Genomic DNA, 24765 nt, shown 5'->3' on the forward strand with positions numbered 1-24765 from the left:
CTTGCCCACCATGGGAGCAGAGAGCCCGAGGGCAGTGCCCAGGCACCTGTGTCCCCCAGTGGGGCCTCGCAGCCCGTCCTGTCCCCTGGGCCCCTGGCCACCCACCCTCAGTGCACCCCCACCCGGCACAGCCCCCGTCCCGGTCAGATGAGGGCCTGGCACATGCCCCCTCTGGCAGTGCCCGCTGCCTGGGTGCGGGTCTGTGAGCTTTCCTGCCACCGCTCCGCCCTTCCCCAGAGCCTGAACCGGCGGCATGGCCACCTTCAGGGACGCAGCAGGCGCTCTGGGCTGGCAAAGGCCCCTCACCTCCCGGATCTCCTTGATCTTGGAGCCGCCCTTGCCGATGAGCGAGCCACACTGGCTGGCCGGGACCACCAACCTCAGTGTCACCGGGGGCTTGCTGGTGGCTGGGCTGTTGCTCATGGAGCTGACGATGTCCTGGGGGAGGGGACGGGGGACACTTGCGTCGGCCAGCAGGGCACGCCTCACCTGCATCCAGGGCCCTGATGCCGCCCTGCGTGAGCAAGTCCCTAGCTGCCAGGAAGCCTTCGCTGCGGTGACTCTCAACTCAGCACCTGGGTTCAGGAGCACTCATGGCCCCTTCCGTGACAGATCCCGGCACGAGGTCCCACCCTGAGAGGCTCACAGTCATCCCTAAAGACCAGCGCACAGACACCCCTGGCCGACAGCCGTGTGTGCACAGGGAGGGGCACAGAGGACAAGGCTGAAGGGCAAGGAGACGATGGCTGGACGGACACAAGGGAGCAGATGTCGCCCCAGGGGAGCTGCACACACCGAGCATGGCCCATCAGCATGCACACTGGCATGCACGCTGGCACACATGGTGGCACACGGCACACATGGTGACACCATGCATGGTGGCACACACGGTAGCATGCACGGGCACACGGTGGCACATGTTGGCAAGCTCGGTGCACACGTCAGCATGCACGGTGGCACATGGCAGGCACAGTGGTACATATGGTGGCATGCACTGGCACACAGTGGCACGTATGGTGACACTTAACAGCAAGCACAGTGGCACATGTTGACATGCAAAGAGGCACATGTCGACATGCACGGTGGCACACGTCGGCAAGCATGGTGGTGCATGGCATGCACGGTGGCACACACAGTGGCAAGCATTGGCACACAGCACGCACGGTGGCACACATCAACAGGCAGAGTGGCACGCATGTTGGCACACATGTTGGCATGTCAGCATGCATATTGGCACATGGTGGCACACTTCAACATGCACAGTGGCAAACATGTTGGCATGCACAGTGGCATGCAGCACACATGGCACGAATGTTGGCATGCATGGTGGCACATGGCACATGGTGGTGCACAGTGGCATGCACAGTGGTGCATGGCAGCACAAGTCAGCCTGCATGATGGCACACAGCACACACAGTGGCACGCATAGCAGCACGTGTTGGCGCACACATCGGCACAGGCCAGCATGACTGGAGTGGGCCTCCCAGCTGGCCAGCTGAGAGGACACCATGACTCAGGAGCCTGACCTTTGCCCCAAAGAACTAGTGAACCACTGAAGGGGTTTAGAGACAGGCTGAAAACTGACCTCCAAAACTCATGTCTACCTGGGCCCTTGTTTGGAAGGGGGTCTCTGCAGATATAATTAGGCTAGTGGAGTCATGCCAGATCAGAGCGAGCCTGAGTCCAACAACTGGGGCTCCCGGGGGAAGAAGAAAGGGCACAGCGAGAACGCCGAGGGATGACAGAGAGAGGGGCTGGAGTCGCCAAGGGTTGCCGAGGGTCACCAGCTGGAGGACAGACGTGGAGCAGATTCTCCCTGGGAGCTCCAGAAGGAGCCCACCCTGTCAATCCCTGACTTTGGCCTTGTGGCCCCCTAAACTGTGGGGAAGAGGGAGAGATGCTGCTCTATTCCAAGGGGGCCGGAGCAGGGGAGAGTCCTGGGAAGAGAGGAGGCAAGGAGCCAAAGGCGGCCTCCTGGCCAAGCAGGACATCCTGGGGTGCTGCTGGGGGAGCCCAGGGTTCTCCTGCACTGCCCGCCCCATTGGTGGCACGGAGAAGCAGGAGGTGGGAAAATGCTTGGAGCAGACCCTCTCCTGGCCCCCGTGTGGTCTCCAGCCTGCCCACGAGGCGGCCTGTCTCACCTCCTCAAACTTGTAGGCGATCATGGCGAAGGCCTTGAAGATGGCATCGGTCGGGCCGGTGATGGTGACGATCCTCTCCGGGCAGTTCCCCTCCGAGATGTTGATCCGCGCCCCGCTCTGGAGGAGAGAACTGAGCAAATCCCTGCAGCCAAGTTAAAACCCGCCCTGGGGAGGGCGCGGGGCTCAGGAGGGCCTGTCTCTGTAGGCATAACTGACTGACGACTGAAGCAAACATCCCTGGGGCGCCTGACGGATGAGCCGTCAACATTAAATCACGGAATTCTTTCAGTAATCCCTTGACTACAAGGGATTAATTAGCGAACGGCATCCAAGCTGTGCCAGGGCATGCCGCGTGCCAGCTCCGTGCGGCCTGCAGAGGAGAGCCTGAGTGCCCGGGGGCAGCCTCTGCCAGCTGGAAGGACTCGCAGGTGAAGTCAGGGCATGGAGGGAGACGCGCTCCCCTTTCCCGTGTGGGGCCCCAAGCTGCACGATGACCCAGTGTGGCTGGGGGATGCTGGCGGGTTTGCACGGCCGCCCACAAAGCTCCAGCCGGGAGCTGCCAAAGGCCCACCAGACACAGGGCATCCTGGAGGACAAGGCACACTCACCTCCTCTCGCATCTTTTTCACGGTCTCTCCTTTCTGAAATAAAGATTGAGACACTGAGGAAAACGGGGTCACTCGGGGCTCCCATCTGAAGGCGTACAGAGGTTGGTGCACCAGTGCGACGTGCTAGGAGCCGCTGCTGCCCGCCAGCCTCACGGGGGGCACTGCCGGGGCTGGAGAGGGGCTGTCTGCTGCACCCCAGCACCCCGGGAAAGCGGGCCAGCCTGTCGGGAGGGAGAGGCCCCGTACTGCCTGCAGAGGCCCAGCAGGTGCTGGCATTCACCGAGGCCCCCCCCCCCCCCCCCCCCCCCCCCCCCCGCCGCCCTGCGAGGCCGTGAGGTCAGGGCCCCGCAGCAGCCGAAGAGGGTTCGCTGGGATCCCATGGCCAGAGGTGGGGAGACCTCGGGGACTTCAGGGCAGGTCAGGCTCCCGGGAATGCAAGCCCACTCTTAGGGACACCACACTCAGGAAGACCCCGGCACTGGAGACTGCGCCAGGGCGCCCACCGCCGTCTCTTTCAACACTCGGGGGCAGCTTGGGGTGCAGCTTAGGGGCCTGAGTGGCGAGGTTTGGAGGGGGCGCTGCTTGGAGAGGGTGGTGATTGGACGGGGCGGTGATGGCGGGGGTTGCTCGGAGGGGCGGAGCTCGGGGGGGGGGGGCGAGGAGGGGGCGGTGCTTGGAGGGGGGATGGGAGGATTGTTCGGAGGGCGCGGAGTTTCGAGGAGGCGCCTTGCAGGCGCTGGGTTCCAGGGCGAAGTGGACCCTCCTCCGCGGCTCCCAGCTCAGTGCCAGACGCCGCTGCGCGCCCCCCGCCCGCCCAGGGGCCTGCTCCCCCCCGTTCCCCGACAGCGCCCCCGATACAGCACAGAGCTCGTGCGGTAATTACCTTCCCGATGATGCTTCCGACTTCCTGCAGGAAAAATCAGAGAGGAGGGCGTCACGGGGCAGGAGGGAGACCAGCCCGGGACGGCTCCCTCCCCCAGCGGAACTCGGCGCCCTGGGTTTAACAGGGAGCCCCGCCCTGCCTTCAGCGCGCCGGTCCCCACGGCCAGGGGCAGCGCTGACTCTCCCACGAGCAGGGGAAGGGTGGCTGCTCCCAGACAGATCATTCAGGGGGCACAGTATTTACGTCCCGAGGGCCTCAAGGAAACCCTGCAAGAAGTGGATGAAAAGTAAAATTGCCCTGAGGTCTCGTGATTTAAAAACTTAGCACTGCCCTGGCTGTCTGCGGAGGACTCGGACGACGCCCCCCTGCAGCCCGCCCTCCGCAGCAAGGGCACCGCGCGGCCTCCACCTCCACCTGCGTGTCCCCGCGGGGGGCGGAGCTGCGGGTCTCTGACCACAGGGAGCCTTTCCCAACGGGCTCTACTCCAACGCAGTCCTCGGTGGCAGGGCGTGCGCCGGGGACCGTGGGAGCAAACGGGCAGGGACCCGTGCACCCACCTCCCCCCACCCCAGGGCTCCTGCGCTCCCAGCTCTCGGGGCTGCGCCGCCAGCATCCCCGGGCCTCTGGGTTTTGTTGCTTTAGATGCAAACCTGTCAGTCTGCATGTGCGTGCTCATGCACACGCGTTTCCACATGGACATTCACGTGTATACCTAGATTCCCCAGCTCAGCCTCGGGGCTGCAATGCCTCCGGAGCAACAAGCCGCCCCCCAGCACCCAGGCCTCTGCTTCTAAGACACCCTCCTCCACTGCAAGGAAGCAGGGCTGCCTGGAGACAGCTGGTTCCAGGACTGTGGCAGGGAAAGCAGAAATGAGCCGCAAGCAGGTTGTGCAGAAAGCGAGGTGGTGCCCAGAGCACGAGGGGACTTGTCAGAGGGACACAGGAGGCAGCTCGCAGGGGCTCCTGCGAGCTGATAAGGGACAGTGTCTGCCATCAGGACAAAGGGCAGTGACGCGGAGCGACCCATGGAGTAAAGAGGAGACCAGGGGCCTGTGCAGATACGAATAAACGAACACGCTTCAAGTCTGCTGACAAGTTGGAACATTTGCACGGCTTCGGTGTCCCCACAAGCGGCTCTGGTTCAGTGGGAGAGGAACGGCCGCCTGGAGGGGCCTGGCAGCACCACTCGGGCCAAGTGGTCCGTGGGACAAATGGAAACTTGCCCCTGCAAGGATGGCTTCCGCGAGATTCCTGCCCAGCTCGAAGGGAGGGACAGTCTACAAGCAGCTGGACGGTGCCCTTCAGGAGCGGAAGCGAGAGCCTAGGGACGGTCCCAGAGCGAAGGTCACAAGGGACACCTGGCCACATCCCGGCCACGCCTGCTTCCACGTGGGCTCCCTGCTACAGAGGGCATTCCTGGGGCCAAGGGTGCGGACCCCCGGCCTGGTGGCTGTCCCGGGGCTATGGGTGACGGGGAATGTCCTCGTCTGTGACACCCACTGAGGTGCTGGGGAGGGCACCAGGTTGACAACTTAGTCTTGAACGAACGGTCCAGGGGAAAATGTGGTTTGGGGGGGCTCGTGCCTGCTCTGCAAGTCTGAGAGTGTTTACATTTAAGAAATAAGTAACAAGGACGCGATGGCCCGCCCAGCAGGGTCCCCTCTGACACCGTCCTCCGGCCCCGTGTCTGTACCTTTCCGTGCATCAGCAGGCGGATCGTCAGGGTCACGTTCAGGCCACCTTCTGAGACCTTGGACTCCATCTTTCTCCCGAGACACGGCTGGGGGTGGTGGCCTATGGTGTGGAGGATGCCGTGAGGAAGGACAGCTGGGGCCCAGATAGAATCGCCTGGAAAAGAAGGTACAGCTGCTGCGGCCAAGAACCACCAATGGCCAGTGCCTGCTGCGGCCATCCTGGCTGCAGGAGCGGGGACGGGGCTGAGGCCCCAGGAGGCCGGGGGGTCCCTGGGGACCCACCTTCAGATTGGCTGTGGCACCCAGGCACCCAGGGTGAGGAGGATGGGCCTCAGGGCACTGCCAGTCTGGAGTCCCCGCTCGGTTCCCACTGCCTGAAAAGGCGCACGAGGCCCCCCTGCAGGGGCTGGGGCCTCCCTGGTGGGGGTGGGGGGCAAGTCTGTTGTCAGCCCTGTCCACATCCAGTCACATGGCTGAGCAGCCCCCACCGTGCCCGACCCCCCAGGGCACCAGGGTCCCCTTCCATGAGGACCTTGATTTCCCAATGTCTGTTTAGTCTCTGTCAACTTGAGCAGCGAAACAGCTGAACCGTCCCTGTTCAAGTTCTCCACAAACGCTCTACCTTTCCCCAACGCTGCTCCACGTTTAGTCTGCTGGGTGCCAAGGGTTTTCTGGCAGTAAACCTACCCGACACCCTTCCCTAGGCGGGGTGAGGTCTCGGGGACCACGGGGAGCCTGAGCAAGCCAAGGCGCCCTGGCTGGCTGAGGAGGATGGGGCACCAGAGGGGCTCCCTCCTGTGCCGGGTGGGCTCCGAGGAGTCCTAGTGGGGCCCGGCCCTCGGGTTGTGGTCAGCAGGAGGCGCGTGCAGGGGGCAGAGGGCCGGCAGGACCGGGAGGGGCTCAGGAGAGGGTGGGGGCCTGAGGGGCTCGGGCCACTCCACCCCGAGAGGCTTCGGGCCCAGGCACGTTAGACGGAGCCAGAGGGGCAGAGGTGCGAGGCTGCAGGGGGGCCGGATGCCCAACACTGGATTCCAGTCCTGGGCAGGCCTGGGGGCCACGGGAGGACGGGGCGACGGGGGCCCTGCAGCAAGCAGCCTGGCCACGGGAGGGCAAGACGCAGGACAGAGGCTCAGGGCAAGAGGGGCTCTCGGGGGGCTCCCCGAGTGGAGAGGGGGTACCCCCCAGGCCCAGGCTGCACCTGCTCATGGACAGACCCCACGCCCCCACCCTGCGAGAGGCCCTGTGCCCGCGGCTGCTCCTTTGTGGGTGCCGTCTGTGGCTTCCTGCTGCCTCATCGGGGACGGGAACCTTGGGGGCTGCTGTGACCAGACTTTATGGTAAACATGAATATTTTACGTGTTAATTATTATTGAGCAATAAAAAAACACACATTTCCTGCTGTGAAAAAAAACAATTTTTTCCTAGTGAAAAGATGTTAAAAAGTTCCCCCTGATTTCCGCCCCCAGAACCCTGGCACTGTGGGAGCCATGGCTGCCCAGGCCACCCAGACGTCCACGGAGGCCCTTGGGCAGCCACTGCCACCGTCAACATCTATTTTGCGAAATACAACGTTTTCATTGATTTGGAGGCTAAGGAGAGTGTAACACCACGTGTGGGTGCAGGACACTGAGGGTGGGGGCAGGCGAGGGGCCCAGGGGGGCCTCCCCATGTCCGTGCCACTGGCCCTTTGGTTTAACCGTAAAGACCAGGCTCAACCACACACAGGAGTAACTTGTTTGAAGGCTGAGGCGGTTTTCTTTTATCAAACTGTTTCTGCTGAGAAATATGCTAAAAAAAAAACAAACATAAAGCATGAAAACAGAGCACACCCCAACGACCTCCGTGCTGTGTGCAGAGACACACTGCAGAGTGTTGCGGGCCGTGCTGGCAGATGAGCACGCAGACACACACGGGTCAGCACATGGATGCACAAAGGTGAGCACATGGACCCACGCGGGTGAGCACGTGGGCACGCGCAGGTACACGCGCAGGTGAGCACAGGGACACACACAGGCGAGCACGTGGGCACGTGCAGCTGAGCACACAGGCCCGCGCAGCTGTGCCCGACTCATGAGTGGGAAAGGGCGCTGTGTCCGGGGAACTCACAACCAACCACTCGTAATTGTTATCCTGGCAAACTGACCTCTCTGGATGCCTAGACCTGGCATGAAGATGTAACACCCAGCACAGGTGCTGTTTTACTGCTATCTCCGCCGTGACGTCCGTGTTCTCTGTCACTGCTGTCCATCACGGTAGCCACCAGCCACGTGTGGTACTGACCTTAAACTTGGAATCGTCACTTCACTGGCCACCTCAGAAGTGCAAAGGCAGCCCAGTGGCCAGCAGCTGCTGAGCAGGGCAGCGCACAGACCGGCCGTCCCCACGGGGTGTCCCCCGCACTGCCGTCGCACATCCCTGCAGGCATCTGATGGTCAACCGGGCACTGCAGGGTGAGCTCCGGGAGGAAGAGACCCTGCAGCCACCCCCCCATCCCAAGCAGACCCACTCCCCAAGGCACGGACCCCGCTGGAAGCCCGTCCGGGTGCCAGGGTGATTTGTCAAGCACCGGCGGCTGTGCACCAGCGTCTGGGGCAGCCTGTTACGTAAATGTCCCTGCTGTGGAGCATGAAGTGGGTCAGCAGTCACCATGGCTCCAGGCCCAGGCGCTGTCAGCTGCCATCAGTCACGTGGGCCCCAGGCCGCTGCACACGCCAGCGCCGTCTCCCCAGGATGGCAGAGCTCGAGTGGCAGGAGGCTGCTCCAGGCGGTGGGCACGGGGAGGCTGTCCCCACAGAAACCCACCACTGCTGCAGCTCCTGCCCCGTCCTCAGCTGTCCCTGCTAGACCCTGGGTGCTTGTGCCCCCAGGGCGGTAAGGGCAGTGGCCCTGGCCCTGCCCCAGTCTGCCTCGGTGGCTCCTCCCCACGGTGTCATGGGGCAGCACTGTGGGCACCAGGGAGGGAAGGGTGCAGGGGTCTGCCACGAGGAATGCACTGGAACACGTGGGCTTATTCAGTAGCCAGGCAGTAGCCACGAGTCCTGAGGTGCCCAAAAGCCAGATGGGACGGGTGTGCCCTGGGCAGACGCCTAAAGCCCCAAACCCTCCCCTACTTGGTGTCCCAGAAACTGGCAGAGGAGCCTCCTCCTTTCTCTTCAGTGCCGGGGATTTAGGATCCTTTTAACCCGATTACTCTAATTTTAGAAGGGGCTGGGGGGGGGGGCACACACCCTAGGAACAGGGTGCGCCCCAAGTCAGGGCAGAGAACCACGGGTGGCCACCGACACCCTCCAGCCGTGGTTTGGCTCCGCTTGGTGCTGACCCAGGCCACAGGCGAGCCTCAGCCTGGAGTGGTCTGCACCGGCTGTGGGGGGCCCAGCCACGGGGCTCTGACAGACTCCCCAATCCCACCCGCGGCCCTCAGCATCCTGGCCCACCCCCAACTCCCACCCCCTCGGCTTTCCTGCCCTCCAGGTGCTCCAGAGCTGCAGCGGCCACCCCTGTACCCCAACAACTCATCCACAAATCCACAGCTGGACACAGAGCTGACCCCTTTCTACCACCCCTCAATCTCGCAGAGTGAAGCCTGAGTCCTCAGGGCAGGAAGATGCGGCCTGGGCATTTGCACTGCAGCCACTGAACAACTGGGAAACGGTGCAGCCGTGAAGGGAGCGCAAAGGGCTGTGAGAACAAAGGAGGCCGGGAAGGGGCGACTCGGGGCAGGGTGGGGAGGTCCGGTCTTGGGAGAGCCGGGGCACAGTGCACCAGGCTTGGAGACCGTCCGAGCAAAGGCCCTGGCCTGGTCCTCCACGGGGAGGGACGGGCTGGCTCAGCCACTGCTGCCTGCAGACCCTGCCAGCCCCCTGGGGCCGGTGTGGCCTGCCTCGGCCGCACGGTGGCACCTGGACCTGGCCAGGCCTTCCTGGGGTGGCCACATCCATCTCCCTGTGGGGCCGTGCGGCAGCTCCAGGTCTTCTTCGCCCCCGCTGCCCCCTCGGAGGGCACCCCGAACACACATGATGCCTGCGGGCTGTCTCAGGGCCTGCTCCGGGGCAGCCCAACACAGCAGGTGCTCGGGCCCAGGGGAACGGGCCAGGGACGGGGAGCAGAGGTGGGCTTGACGGGACAGCAGGGCCACCAGGGAGACACAGGCTGCTCCCAGAGGCCCCAGCGGCCAGCAGCAGTGCAGGCCGGTCAGCACTCCATCCTGTGCACGTGGCTGGTTCTTACAGGTACGACTGACGAATGGTACACGGTGCATGTGCACAGTTACAACTGGATGGGTGCGGCCACGGACCCCACACCCACCACGGTGAACACACCCGGCACCCCCAGATGTCTCCTTGCGCCCCTGCCCCAGGCAGCCCCTGGCCTGTGTTCCCTCTCTAGGCTGTCTGTGTTGTCTAGAATTTCACAAAACGGGAACTGCAGTCATCATGCCTGGTTCCTCTCAGTACAATTTTTTTTGAAGATTATCCATGCTGTTTGCTGGTGTATCAACAGTTTGTTTCTTTTCATTGCTGAGCATCCATCCATCGTCCAGATAAACCACAGTCAGGCACAGTTAGGTTCCCAGCCACCCGCTCAAGAACACGGATTGTTTGCAGTTTGGGGCTATTGAGAATAAAACTGCGATGAGGATCTGCAAGCGATTTGTGTTGGGAAATACGCTTTCAGTTCCCTCAGGTGAAGACTCAGGGGTGGACTGGCTGGGTCATCTGGTAGTGCAGGTTCAGCTTCTTTGGAAAGTGCCCGTGTTCTTTTCTGTTCCCACCAGCAGTGTACGACGGCAGGGTCCTTAAGAGCCCGTCACTCTGATGGATCTGTAGTGATGGCTCGTGTGGCTACAACTAGCATGTCTTAATGATGAATGCTGCTGAACATCTTTTCATGTGTTTACCATTGTATATGTTCTCTGACACAGTGTCCACTAAAAACTTTTGTCAATTTTGACAAATTGGATTGATTTCTTAATACTGAATTTTAAGAGTTCTTTAAATATTCTGGATTCAACTTGTGATTTGCAAATATTTTCTCCCAGTAGGTGATTTCTCATTCTTTTAGCAGTGTCTTTCCAAGAGCATATGTTCATTCCTTTGACAAAGTCCAATTTATCAAAATTTTCTTTTATGGATTGTGCTTTAGGGGTCATACCTAAGAAATCATCGTCCCACTCAAGGTCAACAGAGATCTTCGCCTGTATTTTTTTCTAGAAAGTTTTTCTAACTTTGGAGCTTACATTTAGGCCTGTGATCCATTTCAAGTTAACTTTTTTATATGGTACAAGGTGTGGTTTGAGGTTCATTTTTTGCCTATGGATGCCCAATTCTTCAGGCACCATTTGTTCAGAAGATGACTTTTCCCCACTGAATTAATGGCTTTGAACCTTTAACAAAAATCACTTTACCATATATGTGCGAATCTATTTCTGGCCTCTACCGAGTTGCCATAATCTGTTGCTCTCTGCCTGTGTCATGCCAATACCACCCTGTTTCAGTCACTGCAACTTTACAGGAAGCCTTGAGGAAGGTAGTGGTCTTTTTCAAAAATTGTTTTCACTATTCTAGGTCCTTTGCATCTCCACATGAATTTTAAAATCTGTCAATTTATATAAAAATTTTATTTTTAACTGGGATTGTGTGGTGGTGGAATTTTGTTTGTTTTTTGGATGGTATTAAAGTTATAGATCAATTTGGGGAGAAACAGTGGTCAACAGTATTCAGCTTTCTGGGCCAAGAACACAGTTTGTCTCTTGGGTCTTTAACGTCTTTCATCAGGGTTTTATAATTCTCAATGTAGAGATGCCACACGTTCTGTTAGATTTATGTCTAGGTATTTCATTTTCTGGAGCTAATGTAAATCACTGTTTTGTCAATTCCAGTTTTCAAGTATACACTGCTGGCATATAGAGAAATACGATTCAGTTTTCTTTGTTGACCGTATGTTCTCACCTTGCCAAATTCACTTGTAAACTCCACTAGATTGTTTTGTTTTTATGATCTCTTAGGACTGACTGTGTAGAAAATCATGTTGTCTGCCAATAAAGACAGTCTAATTTTTACTTTACCATTGGGTGCCTTTTTTATTTATTTGTTTTTCCATGGTGGACGGGCTACAACAGCGTACAGTGTGGAGGAGCCGTGATGGAGAGAGGGCACCCTTGCCTTGTTTCTGATCTAAGTTTCTCACTGTTAAGTATGATGCTAGCTCTAGGCATTCCATAGAAGCCGCTGATCAGGCTGAGGATGTTCCCGAATATTTCCAGTTTGCCAACAGTTTCGATCAAGAATGGATGTTGACTTCAGTCAAGTACTTCCTGTGCATCTATGAGATGATCATTTTTTTGAAGTCTGTTAATATGGTATATTACATTGGTTGATTTTTGAATGTTAAAGCAACCTTGTATTCTTGTAATAAACCCCAACTGATCATGACATATTATTTTATATATTCTTGGGCTGTTAAAAAATTTTGTATCTGTATTCATGAGGGATATTTGACTCATAGAATAAATGTTAAATGTTTTCTACTCTTCAATTTTTTTTTTTAGAAGAGTTAGTACAGAACTGCCATATTAGTAATGTTTGGTAGAATTCACCAGTGAAGCCATCTGTGTCTGGAGTTTTCTTTGTGGCAAATTTCTTTTATTACAGATTAATTTCTTTAATAGATTCAGGGCTGTTCAGTTTTTCTACTTATTCCTCAGTGATCACTGGTAGTTTGGGCCTTTTAAGTTGTTGAATTTATTGGCATGAAGTTGTTCATATTATTCCCTCATTATTCTTTAAGTATCTGTAGGATCTGTGGTCTCAGCTCTTTCAGTCCTAACATTGGTAATCTGTGCTTCTCTTTTTTTCCTGATCAGTCCAACTAGAAGTTTATCAACTTAGTGTTCTTCCCAAAGAAACAGCTTTTGGTTTGAGATTTTTTTTCTCTAACTTTCTGAGTTAGAATTCCTTAATTTATATTCTGAATTGATTATTTCTTTTCTTCTGCTTATTTTGGGTTTAATTTATTCTTTTCCAGATTCTTAAGTGGAAGCTTAAGTCAGCATTAAGGCTTTTCTTTCTCCCTAGTACAGGCCATGGTGGCCTTGACGAGTTCTTTCTCCTTGACCCTAACACCAAGCTCAGAACCCTTGTTCAGACCATCCTTCCAGGGCCAGCGTGGCCACCAGTGACAAGCCCAGAATGAAGGGACCCAGGAGCTCCCTCCCTCGTATCAGAAGGGTGATGAGGGGGACCACCTCCTCCAGCCCCACTTCCTTCTGTCTGATCTGGGTGGGCTAGCACAAGACTTGGGTGCCACACAGTTCAGTTTGATACACAACGAAACGGCCCGAATTTGAAAGCCTGCTGGTTTCCAAGTGCCCAGCGACAGAGGAGACTCCTGGATGGGCGGAGACCATGCTGCACAGTTGGTGCACAGGTTGAACCTAGAACGGCGGGAAGGCATTGGGTGCAGCTGGCTGCAGGCACAGTGTGAGCCAGTGCTGGGGACCCCCCGCTGCCCTCGCCCCTTTTCTCCTGATGCGTGCACTCCACACTCTCCTCCAGCTGAAGGACCCAGGGATGTGGCCCCTGCAACAATTCCTGAGCCTGCATCTCGCATCTCCCACTGCCTGTCACACCAGCTGCAATGGACTCAATTCAAGGTTGACACGTCCGAGGAAGGGCTCCAGCCACCCTGGCAGGATGGGTCAGGGGCTGCAGCCCAGACTCACCCCCAGGCACCACTGCTCCATGCTGAGACATTCTAGCAGAGAAGCACTGGTGGAGCTGCTCTCCACTCCAAGGTCAAATGCGGGATACTGATTACGTGCTTCAACCTGGCGGGCCTGGGCCGGGGGACCGGATCCACCCCTGGGGAGGGTAGTGGGTACGGGTGACAGCGCCCTCCACAGCCCCCCGGGCCTGAGAAGGTGAGGCCGGAGGCAGGCCCCAATTCCTCACCCAAAACCAACCGTTGGAGGAAGCTTGCCGGGTAAGACCGCCTCCCTCGTCTAACCACTCAACCCCTCCGTTACAATGCAACGTCCCCTACTGCCAGTGCGCATGCACCAATCATTGTGCAACACCCAACAACCAAAGACAACCTCCGCGCCCTCTCAGAACCAATCCAAGCCTTTAACCTCTACAGCTACCCCGCCCTCTAAACCGCCCGTTATAAGCTTGTACTCTCCCCTAATAAACTCTCTTGGTTTCTTCACCCTAAAAAGAAACGTCTCCCGCCTGTTCCTTTTTCGCCGCCCTCCATACTTTGCACGCCTCCGCCGGGGACCTGGCCAAGTCCCCCGCCTCGCCCTCGCCTCCGGGAAAGAGCCCCCGCCGCCGGTACCCTCCAAGCAATCCTGAGAGCCTAGGATTTAGCAACCGGCCGCCACCCCCCCCCAGACGAGTCAACTGCGACCGCAGTCAAACACAGCTTTCATGTGGCACATTTACTTGTAAAAGCTCCCCTGGTTTTCAAAGGTGTTTGCTCTCTAATGCCAGGTTGGAGAGGATTCTGGGGGGTGGAGGAGGGTTGTGGGAGATTTTAATCCTGTGTCTACAGTAAATCTCCAGGTACCTAAATGTGCTCACTTTGAGGACACACTTAGGAGAACAGATGGGAGTACAAGTGCCCCAGAGCCGAGCAGCCCTTGCAGCCATTTCAAGTCCTGCCACGTGCACCGTGGTGGGGAGACTGAAGACATGGAGTGTCCAAAATCACAAAGTTAGAGAAAAACAGAGCCAGGCCTGAAACTTATCCGGCCTCTAAACACCACTGAAAACCCTTTCCCAAGAGTGGGATTTGGAAGGAGGAGAGAGAAGAGGGCTCTGGACAGCGGGGTGTGAGTGGGAAGGTGCCCACAGCCCTGGGGAGACCACGCGGCCTGCTGAGTGCCAGGCCTGTCAGGGATTTCCCGGTCCTTGGCTCCCCTGAAGGCCCGTCCGAGACAGCCCCGCCGGCCCCCGGTGCTGGTGCTGCCGCGTGCACGCCTGGCTCAGCAAACGAGGCCTGGGAGGGGGGGGGGGAGCAGCCCTGACGGGGCCTAAGTGCGCTCCAGGCTCCACGTGTCTCATGGACGTGTCTTTTCCAGTCTCAGTAAATACAAAACAAAGGGTATGGAGCTCTGTGCTGTTTTCCTTGCAGCTCTACGTGGGGCGTGCATTTGAGAGTCTGCTCTCCATTCGGTGCTCCCCCCAGCCCCACTCTGGGCTTTCTGCTATGCACCGTGTCCCCCCAGCTCTCTGTCTCCAGCTACAGTTGAAAACAGTGGAGCAGGAGCTGAGAAGAGAGGGTCTATTTTATTTTTTCATTTTATGGTACACCTGCCCATAAAGGCAGATTCAGGAAGCAAATATATAAGGGCTATTTGATGTGAAAACTTTATAATCATCACATGTGTATAGACTGCGTGGGCAAAATACATGTATCCATTTAAATGTTACTTAAAATCTGTGATGAATTTAATGAAGCACAACTTAAAAGAGGGTTGTGTGTGCAGCCCTGAAACTGCCTTTATAGAGTGTGGTCATGCACGACACCACATGCCGTCACTGTGAGGCAAGTTCTGCCACTGGGCAGCCGTGGGCAGCAAAGAAGATGCTCAGGCTACAGGGGAATGCTCTCTGATGGCCCCATTGGGGAGGCCAAGCTCCGGGAGCCACACTGCCAGCTCCTGATTCCGCACAAGAGGCAGGAGAAGTGAAAGGCTGGGCTGGGCCTCAGGATCCAGGGCAAGGCCTTGGGGGAGGGCAGGGCCTCAGCATGGGGGTGGGGAGCTTAGGGACTAGGGTGAGGCCTCAGGGACCAGGGCAGGGCCTCAGGGATTAGAAGCAGAGTCTGGCACTGCCTGCTCCAGCCCAGCTCTTCCACTAGAATGCACAGATGCAAGAAGCAGACTGGCAAGTCAATGAATATGTACTTGGCAGCTACCAGGCTCAGGCACTGTGCTGTGAAAAATAAAACAGGGACTTCCCCGAGGGACCAGCTTGCAAACAGGTCATTACGGTGACTACCCAGGCACGCTGGAAGACACACAGGGGCAGGAGGAGGAGGAGGAGGTGGTCACCTCAGCTCGGCCACAGCGGACCCCACAGGGCCGGCACTGGCAGAGTCAGGCACTCAGACGAGGGAGGCCGTGCCTGCTACGGAACCCCTGGGAATGAGCCCACGGCACCAGCACTAGAGGCTGCAGAGCTCGAGGGCTGTGGGCGTCCCTGAAGGAAGCCCTAGGAAGTGCACGCCCTCCCGAGTGACCACACGGGGCTGCGCCCAGCAGGGTCATCGCCGGAGGGCCAGGCTGCGGCTGCCACCTGAGATCTGAGTCCTGGGGAGCAGGCCTTGCCCCTCCGGCCGTCCTGCTGTGGCAGAGCTAGGAGGACACTGCACTGGAGCTGAACTGGGTGCTCAGCACCCCCGCAGAGTCTGCATCACAGACCCAGGAGGCCCAGGACACTGCATTTTAAGGTCCTCTAGATTCCTCTTAAGAGAAGCCACATGGGGAACAACTCATCCTACTTCCCACGTCAACTCTTTCCCACTTTATCCTTCAGGGATTCTGGTGGGAAGCCAGTAACAGAACCCAGCCAACCAGATGGCACAGTTACCCCAGTAACTCGGGCTGGTCTCCCCATACAACAGCGACCCAGTAACGGGCTGGTCTCCCAAGCATGGTGACCCGGGTAACTCGGGCTCGTCTCCCAAGGATGGTGACCCGGGCAACTCGGGCTGCTGGTCTCTGGTCTAAAGGGACTGGGAGGAGGCTGCAGGCTGTGGCTTCTCACTGTCCCCAGAGGCCTGCACTCTGGCCAGTTTTCCATCCTTGGACAGGCAGAAGGGGGAGGGACAGGGCCAGTAAAGATCCTTCCCAAATGTCCTTGGCCAGAGCAGTGTCCCAGAGCCACCCTTAGGGGTATGGGGCCTGGGGAGGGCAGTGGGTCTGTGGTCACCCCAATGCTCGGGTGCTGGGATTCTGCCCCCCTGGGCTAAGGAGTTGTAGGGCTTGACCCCCGATGCAGCAATGTGGGGAGAAAGCCAATGCCAGGAACTCAGGGGGCAGCAGGTGCAGGACCAGGAGGTGGTGCTGAGGGGCCTGTGCTGCATCATTCATTCATTCATTCATTCATTCAACCAGCAGCGATTCACAGAGCTGCTGTCCCCCAGGGATCACCCTGCATGAGTTGTTGGAGTGGTGTCACAGGACGCGAGTTAAAACAGTAGTTTAATAGGATCCAGAAACTCTTAATGTAACATCCCAAATGCACAGGTTTCAATTAAAACACACTCAAACCAAGAACCAGGGAGATCTCAAACTGACAAAAGAAGATAATCAATAGATGCCAACACTAAGATGACAAGAGATGTCTGAATTACAGGGGAAAGATACTAAAGCAGCTATCATAACAATGCCTCAGTGGGCAATGACAAAAATTATTTAAACACATGCAAAAATAGAAAGTCTCAGGAAAGAAACAGAAGCTTTCACTAAAGAAAGAGAAGACAAAAAGAACTAAATGAAAATTTTAGAACTGAAAAATATAATAAAGTTTTAAACAGGCTCAATGGATGGTCTTAACAGCAGAATGGAGGGGTCACAGACAAAAATAAGTGAACTGGAAGCTAGAACAGTATTTACCCAATCTGGACAACAAAGAGAAAACAGACTGAGAAAACATCAACAGAACCTCAGAGACCTGTGAGACGAGTACAAAGGATCTGGCATGCATGTCACTGGCTTCCCAGGAAAAGGGAGAATGAGAGGGGCTGAAAAAATTCTCAAAGAAATAGCGGCTGAAGACATAAACGTACATATTCAAGAAGCTGAGTGAATCCCAGATATGATAAACCCAAAGAAATTCACATCAAGACACACCATAATCAAACTTCTAAAAACTACAAAGAAAAAAGTCTTGACAGCAGCAAGAAAAACGACACCTTACCTATAGGGGAAAAAACCATTTGAATGAAAGTGGATTTCTCACCAGAAACCACAGAGGTCAGAGAGAGATTTTTCAAATGCTGAAAGGAAGGCACCATCTATCCAAAATCTTATATCCAGTGAAAATATCCTTCAAGAATGAAGGGGAAAATAAGACATTCTAAGATGAAGGAAAGCAAATAGAATGTGTTGCCACTCAACGAACCCTAGGAGAATGGCTAAAGGAAGTTCTCTAAGCAGAAAGGAAACGACAAAAGAAGGAATCATGGAATATCAGGAAGGAAGAAAGGACATGGTAAACAAAATTACAGGCAAGTACAATAGACTTCCTTTTCCTCTTTTTCTAAATTATGTTTGATGGTTGAAGCAAAAAAATTTAACACTGTATAATGTGATTCTAACTGTATGTAGAGGAAATAGTTACAACAATTACATCATAAGTGGGGATGGGTTAATATTCATAAAGTTTTCTCTACTTCATTTGAACAGGAAAATGACAACACCAGTAGACTGTGATGAGTTATGTATACATAATGAAACACCTGTAGCAACCAATAAAAAAGCCATATGACGATGCACACTAAAAACTACATATAAATAAGAATGGAATTCTTAGAAAATGTTCAGTAACCCACAGGAAGGCAGAGGGAAAAAAAGAAATGAAAAACAGAGAAAACACAAAATCAAACAAAAATAAAATGGCAGACTTAAATCCTTAAAAAAAAGCTCAATAATTACATTAATTGTAAATGGTCTAAATATTCCAATTAAAAGGCAGAGATTCCACAATATGATAAGCCCAAGTCAACAGTAACTGAAAAACTTAAAGAATATCCAGATCCCTATCTGAGACTCTATGAAAGTTTCACTCACTAAGTTTATTCATCAGAAACTTAAATCCTCCAGAGTGTTCCTATGTCTGCTAGGTCCCCAAACCCAGAGGCAATTGTCTCTTCAAGAACATCAACTAGATGTGTCCCCTTTGCTCATAAAGTTGACACCCCCTTTCAACATGAACGTGTTAGGGTGGTCACTTCCTAGACATCCCTGAAGATTGGGAAAGTGATTAAACTAGAGGAAGGGGTAGCAACAGACAAGATGGAATTTAACAAAGGATTATGAATACTCAATCTTTATATAATTTTCTTTTTCTTAGTTACTAGGGTATTAGAATAGTTAGAAGGAAAGAATTGAAATAGTGGAAATGTAACTCATAGGATCCTTTGAAATTTCTTCTATAGCCGCTTGTTAAATTGCAATTTGAAAGCTATATCTTTTTGTATATATGTTATATTTCATAATAAAGAAATAACTGAAACTGTGGAATTGTAATCTATAATATTCCTTGATATTTTCTAACTACTTGTTAAATTGCATTTGGGAAGTTATCACTTTTATGTATATATGTTATATTCTACAACAAAAAAGATAAAAAAAAAGGGCAGAGATTGGCAGAATGGATTAAAAAACGTGATCCATGCCATTTAAAAGAAACTCACTTCAAACGGAACAATATAGGCAGACTGAAAGTAAAAGGATGGACCAAAATGGTTCATAAAATCACTAATCAAAAGAAAGCAGCAGTGGCTATATTAATATCAGATAAAATAAATTTCAGAGCAATGAAAATTACCAGAAAGAGAGAAGGAAATTATATAATGATAAAAGGGTCAATTCACCAATAAGGAATAGCAATGTGTATGCACCAAACAACAGAGCTGTAAAATATGTGGAGCAAAAACTAATAGACCTGATAAGCTGGAAACTTCAACAACACTGTCTCGCAATAATTATGGAACAACTAGACATAAAATCACCAAAGATACAGAACTCAACAACACCAACAACTGACAGGACCAAATCAGCGTTACAGAGCACTCCGCTCGACAAGAACAGAATACACACTGTGCCAGTCTGAATGTATTGTGTCCCCCAAACACCATTATCTTTGATGTAATCTTGTGTGGGTGGATGTTATCAGTTTTGATTAGATTTCTTTGAGTGTTTCTTTGGAGATGTGCCCCACCCAACTGTAGGTGATAACTCTGATGAGATAATTTCCATGGAGGCATGCCCCCCCCCCATTTATGGTGGGCCTTGATCAGTGGAGCCATATAAATGAGCTGACGGGCAGAGGGAACTCAGTGAAGCTGAGAGTGAACTTTTGAAGAGGAGCCACAGCCAAGAGGGACACTTTGAAGAAAGCACAGGAGCTGCAGATGAGAGACAGTTTGAAAACGGCCGTTGGAAGCAGACTCTTGCTCTGGAGAAGCTGAGAGAGGACAAATATCCCAAGTGCAACCAAGAGTGACATTTTCGAGGAACTGCAGCCTAGAGAGGAACATCTGGGGAGAAAGCCATTTTGAAATTAGAACTTTGGAGCAGACGCCAGCCATGTGCCTTCCCAGCTAACAGAGGTTTTCCAGACACCATTGGCCATCCTCCAGTGAAGGTATCCGATTGCTGATGTGTTACCTTGGACACTTATGGCCTTAAGACTGTAACTGTGTAACCAAATAAACCCCCTTTTATAAAAGCCAATCAATCTCTGGTGTTTTGCATTCCAGCAGCATTAGCAAACTAGAACACACATTCTTTGCAAGTGCTTACAGAATGTATAACAAGATATACCATATTCTAGGCCATAAAACAAACTTCAACAAATTTAAAAGAACTGAAATCATACACATTGTGTCCTCTGACCACAACTGAATCAAACTAGAAATCAATAACAGAAAGAGGAAAGGAAAATTTCTGAACACTTGGAATCCTTGGGTCAGAGATTAAATCTCAGGGGATATCAAGAAGTACTTTAAACTGCATGAGACCAAAATACAATATATTGAAGTTTGTGAAATATATAAAGCAGTCCTGGGAGGGAAATTTCTAGCACTAAACGTATACACAAGAAAAGACTAAACTCAATAATCCAAGCTCACACCTCAAGAATCTAGAAAAAGATGAATAAAAGAAGTCCACGTAACCAGAATAAAAGAAATAAGAATGAGCAAAACCCAATGAAATTTAAAACAGAAAAACTAGAGAAACAACAAAATAAAGAGCTGGTTTGTTGAAAAGATCAATAAAATTGATAAACCTCTAGCAAGACTAACAGAAAAAAAGAGAAAAGACATGGATTACCAATACAAGGAATCAAACAGGGGATGTCACTAAAGACCTTGAAAACATCAAAGAGAAGAGGGAATACTAAGAACAGCTCTACACAGGTAGATCTGACAACTTAAATAAACTGACTTCTTCTCGAAAAAGCAAATTACTACAATTCACCCAATATGAATAGATAACTTGCATAGCCCTATATAGCTATTTAGGAAATTGAATTCATAATTTAAAAGCTCCCCAAAAAGAAATCTCCAGTCCCAGATGGTTTCTCTAAAGAATCCTCCCAACCCAAATGTTTAAAGAAGAATCAACAACAATTCTACCCAATCTCTTTGAGGAAACAGAAGAGGAGGGAAACACTTCCTATTTCATGTTATGAAGCTAGTATTACCCTGACACAAAAATCAGGATAAAAACAGTACAAAAGATAACCGCACTCATGAACATAGGCAGAAAAACCCTTTGAAATATTATCAAGTAGAATTCAGCAATATTTAAAAAGAATTGTACACTATGACCAAGTGAAGTTTCTTCCAGTGATGCAAGGCTGGTTCAATATTTTAGAATAGATCAGTGTAATTCACTACATTAACAGGCTAAAGAAGAAAAGGCACATGATCACATCAAAGCAGGCAGCAAAGCATTTGTCAAAATTCAACACCCAATCATGATTAACAAATCTCAGAGGAAAAGAAACAGGAACAGAAGGGAACTTTCTCAACTTGATAAACAGCATCTACAAAAAAAGCAAAAACTCACAAAAACCCTACAGCTAGCAGGAAACTTTGGAGCAAGGCAAGGATATCTGCTCTCACACTGTTATTCAACACAGTGCTGTACGTTCTAGCCAGTGCAATAAGACGACAATTTTTTTTAAAAAAGGCACACAGGTCATAATGGAAGAAATAAAACTGTCTCTATTTGCAATGACGTGAAATACTTAGGTGTAAACATAACAAAATATGTACAGGGCTTGTATGCTGAAAAAACACAAAATGCTGATGACCAAATGAAAGATCTAAATAAAGGGAGAGACACACCATGTTCATGGATTTTAAGACTCAACATAGTAAAGATGTCATTTATCTCCAAATTGGTATTCAGGTTAACACAATTCCTATCAAAATCTCAGCAAGATTTTGTAGCTGTATATAAACAAGATTATTGTAAAATTTATATAGAAAGGCAAAGGAACTGGAATGGTTAAAACAATTTTGAAAAATAATAACAGTGGAAAGAATTCATTTACCTGATTTCAAGACTTATCATATAGCTACTGTAATCAAGACTGTGGGGTACTGGTGTAGGGGGAGATACATAGATCAACGGAATAGAATAAGAACCCAGAATAGGCTCACACAAATATGCCCACCTGATTTTTGACAAGGTGCAAAAGCAATTTAATGGAAGAAATATAGTCTGAAATGGTTCTGGAGCAATTGGAAATCTATTCCCCCTTCCTCCCACAAATGAACCTTAACCTAAACTTCATACTATGTATAAATAAAAATTAACTCAAAATGGACCACAGACTTAAATGTAAAACTATAAAACTTTTAGAGAAAAACTGGGAAAAAATCTTTCAGGTTTAGGGCCAGACTTGATACACAAAAGGAAAAAGTAATAAACTAGACGTCATCAAAATTTAAAAAGTTTGCTTTAGAAAAGATCCTGTTAAGATGATGAAAAGACAACCTACAGACTGTTAGGAAGTTTTTGCAAACCATGTATCTGACAAAGGCCTCGTAGCCAGCCTATGTAAAGAATGCTCAAAACTCAAAAGCAATAAAACAATTCAATTAGAAAACGGGCAAAAGAAATGAACAGACATTTCACTGAAGAGGATATCTAGATAGCAAATAAGCATGAGTAGATATTCAATATCATTAGCCATTAGGGAAATGCAAATTAAAACCACGAGATATCATTACAAACTACCATGGGTAAAATAAAAAACAGTGACACTGCCAACTGTTGTCAAGGAGGTAGAGAAGCTGGGCACTCACACATGCTGAATATAAAATTTAAAGCCACTTTGGGAAACAGTTGGCAGTTTCTTGGAAAAGAAGGTATCGCGGATACACTCAGCAGGCGTGACTCTTCAGGGAACTAGGCTAAATGGAAAAAAAACAAACCAGAGGTTCCACGCTCGATGGTTCCCTTCCTGCCGCATTACCGAGCAGCAGCCCGGCCCCACACTCATCTGGCAGCGGGGGTGTCTGACGTCCTCCCCGGTGTGTGCCCCGAGGGCAGAGGGCAGCCGTGCCGCCTGCACCCCGGGTCCCTGGGCCCGGCCCACGGGAGGCACTTGCAGCCGTCCCCGGGCTGACGGAGGAGGCGCAGCGAGCGCCGAGCCCGGGACGCTACGGAGCCCGGACGCTGGCAGTTCCTGAGACTTGGACATCATCAGCCCCCAGGATTACCCTTCCATTCCCCGGCACATCCGTTCATCTGCTCACGCATTCAGTCACGCGTCGCTGCTCGCGTCTGCTCTGTGCGGGGCCACCGTGCGGGAGGCTCATGCTTGACGGGGCTCCGTGGGGGGGCACACGACCACCTGCCGGGCCAGGGCGGGCCGAGGCGCAGGGGGAGAGGGCGCGCGGCCGGGCGGAGCAGAGACGCGGGGGGCTGGGGGCTGCCCCCTCGGAGGCCGTGACCGCCCCTCCCGGGCTGAGGCTCAGACCCCCGCAAACCCGTCGGCTCCCGGCAGAGGGCGGAATAAACCCACTCAGAAACGGGACGTGTGCGTTAAGGCCAATAAAAAGGATGGAGACGAAAACATCAGGAACACAGGAGTCAGGGTCCCACCCCCATAAAACAGAAGCAGAACAACAGAGAACTGCCACGATCTTCTAGGTTCCTGAAAGACCCGAGTGCCTGAGGAAGTCGCCCCCTTGAGCTGCACCGGCTTGACAAGGTTTCCTTAGCACCCTCCTCAGCCCATGCAGCAGGAAACCCGGGGAATAAAGAGCACATGCAGATTTTCCTGGCACTGGCACCTGCAGTTACGCGTTAAGAGCAGCACCTGCAGTTACGCTTTACCAGGGCAGCTTCACCTAAGAAAGCGCCTGGAAGCAGGACTGCGGGCCTGGGAGGCGCACCTGTCACCATTTCCAAGTACCACCCCTCGGTGCCCCCAGCGGCTCCGCCAAGTCCCCCCACCAGCAGGGACGAGACACCCGCGGACCATACTTGATACTGTCGACGTAGTAGTATGTGCCAAATTGGATGAGTGAGAAAGAACCTCGCAGCATCTGCATTTCCCCATTGGGGAAACTGGCCTGCCTATCAACCAAATAGATTCCCACCCCCCCTGCTTATTAGAGAAGTCTTGGGTTTACAGAACAATCATGCACAAAATACCCATCACCTTGCATGGGTGTGGAAAACTTGTACAGTGGATGATAGCACATTTCTGTAATTATACTATTAACTGAAGTCCATAGTTTAATCTAGGGCTTGCTGTTTGTGTAGTGTAGTTCTATGGTTTTTTAAAAATTTTATTGTAACTTTTATTACATTACCATATACACAATCTAACATTTCCCCTTTTAATCACATTCAGATCTATTCCTCAGTGCTGTTAATTGTGTTCACAATGTTGTGCTACCATCACCACCATCCATCACCAGAACATTTCCATCGTCCCAAGCAGGAGCCCTGCACATTCTAAGCCTTAACTCCCTGTTCCTGTCCCTGCTCCATCCCCCAGTAACCTATATTCTGACTCAAGGAGTCAGCCTATTCTAATTGTTTCAAACCAGTGAGATCATAGTATTTGTCCTTCTGTGTCTGTTTTATTTCACTCAGCATGATGTCTTCCAGGTTCATCCATGCTGTTGAATGTATCAAGACTTGATTCCTTTTTACAGCTGAATAATATTGCATTGTATGTATATACCACGTTTTATTTTTCCATTCATTGGTTGATGGACACTTAGGTTGTTTTCATCTTTTGGAAATTGTGACTAATGCTGCTATGAACATCAGTGTACAAATATCTGCACTATACTGAGCTTTCTGAGGAACTGCCAAACTGTCCTCCACAGCGGTTGCACCGTTTTACATTCCTACCAGCAATGAATGAGTGTTCCTAATTCTCCACATCCTCTCTTGTTATTTTCTCTATATAGGATCATATCACCTGCAAATAGGGTAAGTTTTACTTCTTCCTTTCCAATTTGGATGCCTTTTATTTCTTTTTCTTGCCTAACTGCTCTAGCTAGAACTTCCTTTACAATGTTGAAGAGCAGTGGTGACAGTGGGCACCCTTGTCCTGCCCCTGGTCTTGGGGAAAGCTTCCAGTCCCTCACCGTTACATATAGGGTTAGCTGTGGGTTTTCTTATATGCCCTTTACCATGCTGATGAAGTTACCTTCGACTCCTATTTTAC

General features: G+C 52.1%; 1 protein-coding gene across 10 annotated transcripts in view; it reads right to left on the reverse strand.

The window, feature by feature from the left end:
* PCBP3 (poly(rC) binding protein 3) overlaps positions 1 to 24765 on the reverse strand; it is a 357863-nt gene that overhangs the window by 24390 nt on the left and 308708 nt on the right. For 4 of the 10 annotated variants that reach the window (XM_037830137.1, XM_037830130.1, XM_037830090.1 and 1 more), the window contains exons 1-6: positions 22796 to 22915; positions 5326 to 5480; positions 3633 to 3656; positions 2750 to 2782; positions 2142 to 2258; positions 307 to 438 (exon numbers count right to left, since the gene is read on the reverse strand). In XM_037830137.1, the coding sequence (XP_037686065.1) occupies positions 307 to 438; positions 2142 to 2258; positions 2750 to 2782; positions 3633 to 3656; positions 5326 to 5480; positions 22796 to 22835 (501 nt within the window). In that variant the 5' untranslated portion in view covers positions 22836 to 22915. Of the gene's footprint in view, positions 1 to 306; positions 439 to 2141; positions 2259 to 2749; positions 2783 to 3632; positions 3657 to 5325; positions 5481 to 22795; positions 22938 to 24765 lie in introns of those variants that run through there. The other 6 variants (XM_037830105.1, XM_037830097.1, XM_037830146.1 and 3 more) reach the window with 3 other exon arrangements.

This window comes from Choloepus didactylus, chromosome 1 (genome assembly GCF_015220235.1).
Source record: "Choloepus didactylus isolate mChoDid1 chromosome 1, mChoDid1.pri, whole genome shotgun sequence".
In the NCBI taxonomy this organism is placed as follows: Eukaryota; Metazoa; Chordata; class Mammalia; order Pilosa; family Megalonychidae; genus Choloepus; species Choloepus didactylus.